Source organism: Marmota monax, unplaced genomic scaffold (assembly GCF_021218885.2).
Source record: "Marmota monax isolate L192 unplaced genomic scaffold, Marmota_monax_Labrador192_F-V1.1 WCK01_AAM20220418_F8-fsc00078, whole genome shotgun sequence".
NCBI lineage: Eukaryota > Metazoa > Chordata > Mammalia > Rodentia > Sciuridae > Marmota > Marmota monax.
In genome coordinates, this window is record NW_026694865.1 from 8,865,103 (window position 1) to 8,878,036 (window position 12,934).

General features: G+C 32.9%; 1 protein-coding gene across 2 annotated transcripts in view; it reads left to right on the forward strand.

The window, feature by feature from the left end:
* Positions 1 to 12,934, forward strand: part of LOC124080583 (intermembrane lipid transfer protein VPS13C) — a 140,760-nt gene that overhangs the window by 27,121 nt on the left and 100,705 nt on the right. Inside the window, exons 6-9 of one of the 2 annotated variants that reach the window (XM_058573333.1) lie at positions 1,524 to 1,586; positions 7,409 to 7,474; positions 7,748 to 7,857; positions 10,918 to 10,977. In XM_058573333.1, coding sequence (XP_058429316.1) covers positions 1,524 to 1,586; positions 7,409 to 7,474; positions 7,748 to 7,857; positions 10,918 to 10,977 — 299 coding nt within the window. The remainder of the gene's footprint in view (positions 1 to 1,523; positions 1,587 to 7,408; positions 7,475 to 7,747; positions 7,858 to 10,917; positions 10,978 to 12,934) is intronic. The other variant, XM_046426544.2, reaches the window with a different exon arrangement.

Below are 12,934 nucleotides of genomic sequence, written 5' to 3' on the forward strand. Positions count from 1 at the left end.
ATGTTAAGAGCATTCAGAATGAACATTCTGGGTTCAGCGAAAGAGATCAGGGCAGATGCTATGAAGTTATATATCCAGCCGAATATTAACAATATGGAAAGGAGAGTGGATAGTGAAGATGGAAAGTGTAGAGTATCTGTGGAGAACAGCTGACACTTTGGGAGTTTGTTGTGGTGTGTTTGGATATAAGGTTGGAAAGCTAGTGTAGGTAAATTTGAAGAGATTTAAATGTCCTTATGATGATGATAAAATGATACTGACAATGATAGCTGACACTTATTGAACACTTAATATTTTCCAGTCACTCTTCCAAGTGTTTTCTATGAATTAACTCATTTAATAGGTGCTGTTATTGTTTCCATTTTATGGGGGAGTATGTTGAAAGTTACATAATTTGTTCTAAATCACATAGGGAAAGAATGGCAGAGCTAGGGTTGAATCCAGTCTGGCTGTAGATCATATATTCTTAACTCTGCAATAGTGAACTTTAGTCTGTAGCCAGTGGGGGAGTTAGTAACTTTTCTCCTTTCCCTTTTTTAGTAATATAGGGAATTGGCCACAGTGGGTATGCCTGTAATTCCAGTAGCTCCGGAGACTGAGGCAGGAGGGTGGTAAGTTCAAAGCCACCCTCAGCAACTTAGCGAGGCCCTGTCTCAAAAATAAAAAAATTTAAAAAGGGTTGGGGCTGGAGTTGTGGCTCAGTGGTAGAGCACTTGCCTAGCATTTGCAAGGCACTGGGTTTGATTCTCAGCAACATATTAAAAAGTAAATAAAAAATAAAGGTATTGTGTCCATCTACAGCTAAAAATATTAAAAAAAAAAAAAAAGGGCTGGGGATGTGGCCCAGTGGTTAAATGCCCTTGGGTTCAATCCCTGCTATTAAGAGAGAGAGAGAGAGAGAGAGAGAGAGAAAGAGAAAGAAAAGAAATCTAGGAAGCCACTAATCAGAGCATCAGAGCTGTGATTTTGGAGGTTAAACTTGCAGTGTCTAGGTTAGGTTGGATTTGGGACAGAAATAGTGAATGCTATATAGCCATCATTAATAAGAATGAATATAGAGGGTTCTTGAGTGTATCTGAAGCAGAGGACTAAAGTAAAATGAAGTCATTTCACCTAACTCAATGTCAAATATTACATAATATTTTTTTTCCAAAAAATGAGCAAAATGGCAGGCAAAAAGAGAACCAAAAAGCAAATTTTTGTTCTATTTGAAATTTTGTTAAAGATTTCAAGGAGCATTAACTATAATTGATATTTGCCTACCTTGCTTAATTTGAAATAAGAAATTATAATTTTAATTATTAAGAATTTTTGTTTTAATATTATGAAAACAAAGTTTGTATGTTGAAAGAATAAGAATGGTGTTACTGTGAATATTAGAAATAAGTGGTTTTGTTGTCATTAATTATCTTGCTACATGATTTCTAATTCTATAAAATTAGGTTTAGGTATATCTTACATTTGAGATTAAAGGTGTCTTTTAAATGCTTTGCATTTTGGTTATTGCTGCCATGCGGATGCAGGCGCACATTCAGGGGAGTTCATATATGGCTTGGAAAACTTTGTTTACAAGGACGTCAAGCCTGGTGGGTATGCATGATTAATTATATTCAACTATATACAAATATATTTTTATTCGTGCTTGTGTATAGTGAAGTCCATTTGACGGTGTGCCATCCTTTAGAAAAATATGGAAATGTAATTTATGTCTTCACCGTTTACCATCTTCCCTTTTCCCTACCTTCTGCATCCATCCATTCATTCATTCACTAAGTATTTGAGTGTCTTCTTGTGGCAAGTACATTGATGTCTAGGTTAGGTTAGATTTGGGACAGAAACAGTAAATGCTATATAGCCATCATTAATAAGAATGAATATAAAAGATTCTTGAGTATATCTGAAGCAGGGGACTAAAGCCAGATATGCATGGGTATACAAACATGATTCACTGCTCTTGGGAATCTCTCAGTTTGATCTACATATGTCAATTTTGGACTGCCTTTTTTTCTGATACAGTAATAATTTCTGAATTAAGCAGTTCCTCTCTCCTACAGCAGTGATTTTCAAACTTTTAAAAAGCAATAAAGTGGATTTTGTTTTCAGAGGCGGGAGAGAACAAGACTTTAATCAGAACCTTGATAAGTACTTGTGTTTCTGCTCATATCCTTCTGGATTGTTCACCTTTGTAGTAACTCCAGAGACACCTCTAGACTACTGTCCTATTCAGCATATTGAGATTTGAAACTTCACAAAGGCAAAGTGAAGGCCATTTGCTTTAGGATTTATAGTAGGATTCTTTTATATACTAGGAAGTTGTCCAAATATAGCAATCATTTAAAAATTAATACTTTGATTTATTGAACTTTGTGTAAGTCTTCAGGAACTTTCTATATTAATTTAATGATGAATGAATGGCAAGTGCATTTTATATTTTGTATTTTGTTTATTTATATTTGGATTAGTCACATTTCTTTTTTAAAAATTTATTGATTTTTAAAAAAATAAACAGCAGAATGCATTACAAATTTTATTACACATATATAGCACATCTTTTCATATCTCTGGTTGTATATAAAGTATGTTGGCACCAATTCATGTCTTCATACATGTACTTTGGGTAATGATTTCCATCACATTCCATCATCCTTGCTAATCCCCTGCCCCCTCCCTTTCCCTCCAACTCCTCTGCCCTATTTAGAGTTCGTCTATTCCTCCCATGCTCCCCATCCCTACCCCAAGATGAATCAGCCTTCTTATATCAGAGAAAACATTCGGCATTTGTTTTTTGGGGATTGGCTAACTTCACTTAGCATTATCTTCTCCAGCACCATCAATTTACCTGCAAATGCCATGATTTTATTTTCTTTTATTGCTGAGTAAAATTCCATTGTGTGCATATGCCACATTTTTTTTTATCCATTCATCTACTGAAGGGCATCTAGGTTGCCTCCACAGTTTAGCTATTGTGAATTTTGCTGCTATAAACATTGATGGGGCTGTGTCCCTGTAGTATGCTGTTTTTGAGTCCTTTGGGTATATATAGACTGGTAGAGCACTTGCCTAGCATTTGCAAGGCACTGGGTCAAATGGTGGTTTCATTCCCAGATTTCCAAGGAAACTCCATACTGCTTTGTATTTTGTATTTTAAACATTAAACATTCTGTTAGAGTTACATCTGCAACTATCGACTTCTTTAATATGTAGATTCATTTTGATAAATGGAAGAAGAATTTGCATGGCAGATTCACAGCATTAAGTACCTTGAAAGCAGTTTCCCTTCTAACATATTTACCCCTTTAATAAGTGTGTTTGACTATGTTGTCTTATAGTTACTTTAATATAAAAGGTATCATGGAGATACATACTGTGTAATTTTGTAGGCTATAATTGAACCAGTTTTCTGTAGTCTGCTACTGTGTTTTCTGATCCTTTTAGAAGTAACCTACCCCTAACATATAAATGAATTCCAGTGACCCATTCAAATATCTTAACAAAATCTCTGGTCATTGTTAAAAAATAGCAGAACAAGGACACTTATAAAGGAAAACCTAATTAAGTTGCTAATTAATTCAGTTTCCTTTTTTTAAAAAAATCCTTCTTTTTAGTTATACATGACAGTAAAATGTATTTTGACATATCATACATACATGAAGTATAACTTCCTGTTCTTGCGGTTCTACATGATGTGGAGTTACACTGGTCATGTATTCATATATGGACCTAGGAAAGTTATATCAGATTCATTTTAGTATCTTTCCCATTCCTATCCCTCTATTGAAACTCTACCCATCCAGTGAACCTCCCCCCATCCAGTGAACCTTCATTCCTTCCTCTGCCCTTTTTAAAAGGTGCATTAGCATGGATTAAAATGAGGCTCAGAATGTTGGTGATTCTACAATGACAATAGTTAATTTTGTTTATGATATCTTCATTGGCTAGGATTTAATATATACTTCATAATCATTTCCTCTTTTTAGTTTCTGAGTGTATATTCTTTCCTCATTTGAATTTAGTTTTTTATTGTCATTGTTTCTGTTTTTCTTACCTTAGAGCGGTGGTTCTTGAAACAGTTTCATAATAATCCTATGACATTATTGGATTTTTAACTGTGCTGACATTTGCATTGCTTGTACAGAGGCAGAGGTTAATAAAATTGCTGGCTGCCTTAGTGTGATTCAAGACAGTACACCAGACTGTACTGGTAGTCATTATATTCTTCACTACCATCCACTCAGAGTACACAAAAACCAAAATAAATGTCAATTTTACTGAAAAACTTTCTTTATATATTAGGAAAAATTTAATATTAATGAACTTTAACTCTTGAGTGTATGTCTCTTTAGTATTCCATGAAACAAAAGAGAATAAAAACACTTCTGCACACAGAAGGATGTTGACTATCTCAAGGAAAAGAAGTTGCATTTGATTGAGTTATGAGCTGAACTAGTTGCTTTTTTAAGAAGGTTATTTTTACTTGATAGAATGCTGTCATTCAGATTTGGATATGTGGTAGACACTTCAGCAAAACAACTTTAAGTAAAATCAACTAGTAATATTTGTTGCTAATGATAAAATTTGAGCTTTTTGAGGAGAAATTAGAACTTTAGAAAACTTGTATTTGTCACCTTGAGCTGGGCAGCTTCCCAGTCTTTAAAGACTTTCTGATGAGATTCATGCTGATCTTAACAAATGTGACTTCTGATGTTAAGTAATGAAATGATTCAATATTTGGAAGATTTGCCTAATTCAGTTAAGCAAAATTTCTGTATTAACAATGAATGATAAAAGGTCATGCATGTGTAAAAGGCTCATTTAAAATGTAAGATGGGCCATTGGTTTTTTTTGGAGGAAAAATTCATTTACAAGGTTTCATATTCCATGATGGATCTACCTTTTACAAACTGCCATTTGTTGAATTTTGATGTCATGTTCGTAGATATAAAAAGGCCTTGAAAATACTCTTCCCTTTTCTGGTTGTATATCTGTAGTTAAATCAGACTTTAATAATATACTTCTCCAAAACCACATACCTCAACAGATTAAAGACAGAAGGTGGTATGTGAATCCAGCTGTCTTCTCCTAAGCCATATATTAAAGGGATTTGTAAGAAAGCAAAGTGATTATGAGTCTTCGTACTATAATTGCTTGGAAATATGTAATTATTTTTCTTAACTATATGCTATCTATGTGATGATGAAATGGTTTGTTGATTTTAATTGAATTAACAAAAATATTTTAAAAAATTCTCAATTTCTGGTATGGTAAATATCAATAGTTATAATCCATATAAACGAAAAGCACTTTAGAATCTTTAGGTTTTAAGTGTGACAAAGGGTTCCAAGATCAAGATATTTGGAAACTACTTTAGAGTATGATTGAGAATCATCATTTACTGTTCATCATATTTATTAGACTATTTCTTTAAAGAGCTATGCAGTGCTCAGCTTAGTTTTGAACCTATTTGGAAAGGTCTAACATGGTGCATCTAACATTGGATCAAAAACAGAACATAGGGATAGAACAAATGTGTAACTAGAAAGATGACAAGTTAGATCTGAAGAGAATCAGAATCTGTCTCTAAAAGCAATTCTAGCCAAATGAAATTGTTTTGGGGGGTTATTCTGATTTGTCCTTTTTCAAATGGTATTTCTTGGAGAACTCAGTCTCATAAATAAACTCAGTATGTTTAATTTATGACTGGAATAAAATTAGGGACTGTCCTTGTGGCAAAAAACAATGATATTAGAACTGTCCAGATTCTTTTTTTTTTTTTAAAGAGAGAAGAGAGGAGAGAGAGGGGAGAGAGAGAGAGAGAGAGAGAGAGAGAGAGAGAGAGAGAGAGAGAGAGAATTTTTTAATATTGATTTTTTAGTTTTTGGTGGACACAACATCTTTATTTTATTTTTATGTGGTGCTTAGGATCGAACCCAGCGCCCTGCGCATGCCAGGCGAGCACGCAACCGCTTGAGCCACATCACCAGCCCTAGATTCTTTTATATATTTATTAAATATTTTTTTTCTTGAAACTCAGGTTTTAGTCTTGTAATTAGAATTTGATTCTTAACTTTACAATAGAGAAGTTTGCAGGTATAAAGAACAAATTGGAAATTTCAAGCTAAATTTCACATGTATTCTCTGAAATTTAAATAATATTGAGTTTGTATTTTATTAGAATGTTCAAGTATAGATTTTAAAAATTCATTTGAACAGGTATATATTGTGTACTTTATGCCCAGACATTAATTAATCCCTGTCCTAAAGGAAGCTTCCTGCCTGGTGGCAAGAGAATTGTACAGATATTTCAAATACAGTGTAATCATTGTTTATTGGAATTTTATATAAGATGCAGATCCTAGAGCTGCTTTGAGGAGTTTAAAAGGTTTCATAATAAGCAGCAGAGCTGGACCTGAGATTTGGAAACCTAGAAGTTTGCCTAGTAAAAAAATTCAGGAAAGGCAGCCCAAGTTTAGGGAACCATGTGTAGAAAGGCATTAGGCATTAGAAAGTATGGCTTGTTTTGGAAAGTTGAAGTATTTTTTTGGTAGTTTCTAGTACAAGGATGAATGGCAGGACCTTTTGTGCCATGCAGATACTTTTTGATTTTATATGGCTGGCTTCAGAGAGCCTCTAAATGATTTTGAAGACGGGATTAACAATCTGTGAGTAATATTTTAGAAGACATTCTGGTAGCAGTGTGGAAGGACCTTAAATAGGAGATAAGGATGGAGATTAGAGGACAGGAGACCATTCAGAGACTGCCTCAGAGTTCTAGAAGTGACGCCTAGTAGGCAATTGAATATAAAGATTTGGAAATTGGGTAAGACAGGTGTTGGATAACACCAAAATACACTGAGGCAGTGCCAAATAAAAAGAGGATATAATTTTAAAGTAATAACAACTAATTTAAAAACAGTTCAATGTATAGTTTATGCTCTTATATTGTTTATATCTTTAACTAATTAAATAATTTTGTTTTTGAAGTATAGCATCCAGAGGAGTTCATCTGTTGGCAACATACTCATTCATTTCATTTATGTTCCTTTTGTCATTATTACATTTCCAATATTTTGATTACAGACTCAAATTGAAATGAAACTTCGTATTGTAAAGTTATATATATTACAGAGATCATTGCAAATGGATAGTTTATCCAGTTTTTTTTATAATTTCACCTGCCAAATTATTTTGTAGATTAAAGTAGGTTATTCTTTACTGAAGAATGTTTTTCTAGACCAAAGAAAGTTTGTGAATCTGTGTTTGTATTAAAATAATAGATCAGTTTAGAATAAGGTAAAGTAAGTTGTACCAGAATTTGCTCTCAGGAAGAATTCTCTTATTTTCTTTTCTGTCCTCTTGTCTGCTAACATGAATTTTATCCTTTTCTCACTAAAATGCTTCCACTGAGAAGGACGTAAGCGTAAAAAGCACAAAAAACATTTTAAGAAACGTTTTAAAGGTCTTGATCGCTCAAAAGGTAGGTAAAAGTAGTTTTTATGCCATGTGTTGTTTATACACACTGCCACTTGATTTCTGTGTTGGAAGGCAAAATTAATGTTAGATTACAGTTTAACTTCAAAAGTAAGTTTTAAGTTGAAATGCATATTAAAATCTAAAATCTAAAAAAAAATAAAGACACTAGAATAGGCATAATTTCCATTGAGTAGTATCCTAGCTCTCCTTTGGTCATTGCTTGTAATGTATGTGTGAATTTCAATTCTTGAGCTTGTATTTTTCTATTTTTTAACAGATAAGCCAAAAGAAGCCAAAAAGGATACATTTTTGGAAAAATTGGCAACACAAGTAATAAAAAATGTACAAGTAAAAATCACAGATATTCACATTAAATATGAAGATGATGTAAGTTATTTCAGATTATTTGGTTTAAGATAGTAATTAGATATAATATTTAATGATTTCTTCATTTTTCATATAGGGATTACTTGTACCCAATTTAAATCTAAGATTGATTTCTGTCTTTGAAGTATGTTATCATATGTCCTGTGGTGGGCTGCTTTTATTTGCCATCTCCAGATGTAAATATAGCATAAAATTATCATGTGGATTGACCTCTATTTTTTTTTAAATTTGTTTTATGTGTTAATAATACTTATAATGTTAAATAACTACTTTTCTTTTTATATTGACAATAAAATTAGTTCCAAAAGGTGATGAAATAATCAGTGGTCATGGTAGTTGGCAGAAAGGGGTCTAAAACCCTCCTCACTTGACTACAGTCTTGTTCTCTTTACATTTCATATAGTTGAACTACTCACAGCTACTTACAATATATTTATAAACCAAACTTTACAATATCAGTTGACTAATAACTGTGTGTATGATTAGTTTAGTTAGAATGAGATCCCTTGATCTTAATATGTATTGTTCTTTAAAAGTTTGAAACATATGAAAGAAGCCTTGAATTTTGTCATTGACCTAGGAAATTAGAAATGTTATTCCATCTCTTCTAAAAATGAATTTGCATTTTTATATTAAATTTGTCTTAAGTTTAAATTGAATTAAAGCAGTGTGGACATACTAGAGTTTATTTTCCTTCCCCAGTCCTCTGTATAACTTAGTATTTAGTAAGACACACTTGTAGTTTTTTTTTAAATTATATTTTATATTGATATTATCTTTTTGGTTTTAAGGTGTTATTAAAGTGAATTTTGTTAACAAACATTTAACAGAAATCTAACTTCTAATGTCCATGTTCATAACAAACTCAGGAAAATGTGCTCAGCACATCATGGAAGTAAAAGAATTATTGCTGAAACTATGTGGAGAAATGGGGACCCTTATACACGGTTGGTGGGAATATAAATTATACCTAATTTTGGAAAACTGTGGAGGTTTCCTTCAAAAATGAAAAATAGAATTACCATAAGATACAGCAGTTCTGTTTCTGGGTATATATTAAAAGAAATTGAAATAAGTATTTGGAAGAGATGTCAGCAGTTACATATTTATTCTAGTGCTATTCATAGTAGCTAAGATATGGAGCACTTGAAGTGCCTCTCAGTGGATAAAGGGAATGTTGTACACAGGAAATACTGTTCAGCCTTAAAAAAAGAAGGCAGTTTTGTCATTTGCAGCAATATGGATGGAACTGGAAATCATTACATTAAATGAAATAGGCTGTATTGAAAGACAAATACTGCAAGATAGATGGAATCTAAAAAAACTGAACTCAGAAGTAGAGAGTAAAAGGATGGTTTACAGAAATTGGGGACAGAAAGAGAAGAGGTGGGTCAGAGGGTACAGAGGTTTGGTTAGATAGGAGGATTAAGTTCTGGTATTCTGTTGTACTGTAAGTTTATTATAGTTAATAATAACAATGTATATTTCAAAATTATAAGAATAGATTTTAAATGTTCTCATCAGAAATAAACGGTAAGTATATGAAGTGGTGGGTATGTTAGTTACTTCGATTCTTACATATTGTACTCCATAAATATGTAATTTTTATTTGTCAATTAAAAAACAAAAACCTCCTAATGACATATTAGTGAATGGGAACATTAATTTGAATCTAAACTGAGCTGTCTCCTGACTGAATACAATTAGAAAGGTACATTATTTCTTTTTATTTAATTAAAAAATAGAGATGCACAAGAGTGGGATAAGTAACATCAGTCATTTAAATTGCTGTCAGTGACCAAATGTATTAAAATAATTTAAAAGTAATGAAATTAAAAAGAACAAATGATTCTTGTATTTTATTTCTTTCAATGTGATCACCTTAATTATTGTATCTAGAAGGCTATGCGAAATATAGAATGTAAGAAATGGGAAAAATAAAATAATTTATCATAAAGATGCTCATTAAATAATTGCTGTAATTTTTTTATACCTTTATTTAATTTATTTATTTTTATGTGGTGCTGAGGATCAAACCTAGTGCCTCACACATGCAAGGCAAGCTCTCTACCTTTGAGCCACAATCCCAGCCCCTAATTGCTGTAATTTTTAGGTAGTATATTAGCAACTGTGGAGTTGGGATTTGTTAAAGTTCCTTCTAAAATTGCAGCAAGTTGTTTTGAACCAGTCATCTTTTGGTGTAAAGATGAGTGTAGGAAAAAAGGAAAATGTTTTACTACAAATCCAGAGATCTGATATTAATGACAAAATCAGGCTCATAAAGCTGTAGTGCTTTTCCCTTAAGCCAGTGTGTATGTGCACATATCCTCTTTGACAAAGGTCCATGTGACAAAATTTGAGCTCCAGGTGGGTAGTTTAGAAAGCTATTCTTCCTCTCACCCTACTTTTCCAAATTTCTGTCAGAAGCAGATAGTTCTATGGCTTGAGCATCTTTGGGATGGCTCAGACAGTAAGCTGGACACACTGTGGTAGTTTAAGTAGTATGTATAAACAAAGCCATGATACTGAAGATCAGAAACAACAGCAGCTTCACATTGGTAGGTTTTGGGTGAAGTGATTGAGGAAATTAAATATTACAATCTAAGAGTTTTTCCTAATAAAGCATTTTTGAAATTTCCAGAAATTAAAGGTTTAAAAAGACAGTTCACATTTCCAAGTGTGAACATATTAAATGTTTTAAAAATTATTTAGAGGCAGTGTTATCTGTAGCACCTTGTTTTATGTAAGAAGGACATCTTTAATGAGATAGAAGGACTGTCCTCTTTCAGCTATCTAGAGAAGAGTCTCTTTAGTCATAGTTACTGTATCCTCTTACTTTTTGTAAGAAAAAGATTTCCACTGGGAAATATTATTTTAGTATTGTACCTGTAAAATATTGATACTGCCACCCATATTATTCTTTCCTCTCCTTTCTTTTCCACACGTACAGTTGGGTTGTATGACTTGTTTGTAAACAGTTCTTCTGCTGACTATTGTAAAGGGTAGAGCATGGATTTGTCCTCACCATAGGTATATTTAAGTGTCCCTTTTTTTTGGTAGGTCACTGATCCAGAGCGGCCTCTTTCATTTGGTGTCACATTGGGAGAATTTAGTCTATTGGTAAGGAACGTGTAAATTATTATTTCAAAGTTACAAGCTGAATTGCCTAGAATCAAATATTACCACAGATAGATATTATAATTAAAAAAATTTTAGACATCAGTGGATCTTTATTTTATTTATTTATTTATGTGTGGTGCTGAAAATCAAACCCAGAGCCTCACATGTACTCTACCACTGAGCCACAACCCCAGCCCAGATATTAAAAATTTTATGAATTATCTTGATGTAGCTTTCTAAAAGTTTAACATTTTTAGTGATGCTGTTGCTACATTTTCTAATTATTTTGTCTTTCATTAACATATCAAAATATCAATATCAAATTATTTGAAAGGAATAAAATCTGTAATCTAAATATGTGAGAAAAGTTGGGTTAGACAAATTACTATTGAATTATGTACTCAAACTTGGTATTGGAGGGTGGTATAAGTGGAATACACCCCCCAAATAGCTTATACAAGTATAGGTGTATATGTGTGTGTGTGTGAGTGTGTGAGTTACGTGGGGTTGTATGTAAAATTATTCATTTTGATAAAGTATTTTATAATGCAGTTTGCTTTTTCTCTTAAAAGTTCTTATGGGTAGAGAGTTATTCATATGAAGAATGGACATTGTTTTCATTATAGGCAATTAAATGATGGGAAACATGTTTTGGGACATATAAATGAAGGAAAATAGCTAGATTAGGTTTTTCTATGGAGGAAAAATGTGGTTCACTTAAATACTTTCAAAATTAAGGGTAGTGAGCAATAAATCATACTGCTCACAGTTTGCCTGATGATTGGTTAAATGCAGAATGTTTCAGGAAGACATGAGAGGAAGAAAAATGGAAAGGTGGTGAACTGGCAGAGAAGCACAAGGACAGAATTAGGTGGCAACCTTAAGAATGATATGTGCATATAGAGAAGTACAGATTGATGTTGAGGCAAGAGCAACAAAGAAAAAGAGCTAGAGAAACAAAAGAAAGGGAGTCAGGAAGCTAGTGTTTCAGATACTGTTTATCCAAAAAGCACTTGAAGTAGCTTTTGATAAGGCATAGAAATATACAGTAATATCTCATAAAAGACCAGAATCTGAGTTCTGTGGTGATTGTTCCAGAAAACTTAGTCTAACAATAGTGGCCATAGGTGAGAACAATATTTAACTTCAGGTGTCTAACAGACAAAATAAAAAGTACAATATAGCATGTACTTCCTGTAGTCTAATGGGCAGAGTAGTGTGTGAGTGTAGTTTCCATAGTGTGTGCTGTTGTGCTCTCTGCGTCTTTGCTTAGACTCTTTGTACTGTTTTATTTGCCTGTTTTATTCTCTTTGTCTGCCTAGTGAGTCTACTCAGGTTTTAATGCATATATGAGTTATTCTCTTGTCTCTCTCATTCTTTTTTTTTTGTTGTTGTTGTTGTTGCTGTTCTCTCTTAGAATTTATCATTCCTTTTTTTTATGCTCCCCATTGCATTTTGTAAAAGACCTGTAACGTACTGTTATACTGGTTATATATATGTTGATCTCCTTCTAGGCTACATTTATTTAGTGATACAGTAGTACCTACCTTTTGGTGTTTTTATGATGATTAAATGAGGTACGTTATGTGTAACACTTGTTACATTTTTTTTTGGCTAAGCTACTTCAAGTACAAGTGATTATTATAATGACAATAACAGGAAACCTTCTACCTGCTTTTTATCCACGCCTTTCTTTTCCCCTATTTTTCCAAGTACAATCTAACTTTTTAAAATCTAAAGTATTCTTCCCACCTCTTCTCAGGATCTCATCGTCCCCCTTATCCTCAAGAATCTATTCCTTCTTTCCTTCCTCCTTCTTTGCATCAATCTCCCTCTAGGACATTTCCTGAGTATTCAACTAACACTCTCTCCTACCCTCCCTGACTCTCCCCTCAGACTCCTTCTTGCAAGCATTTAAACACATTCAGATGTCTTCTGACACAATAAAAAGTCTTAA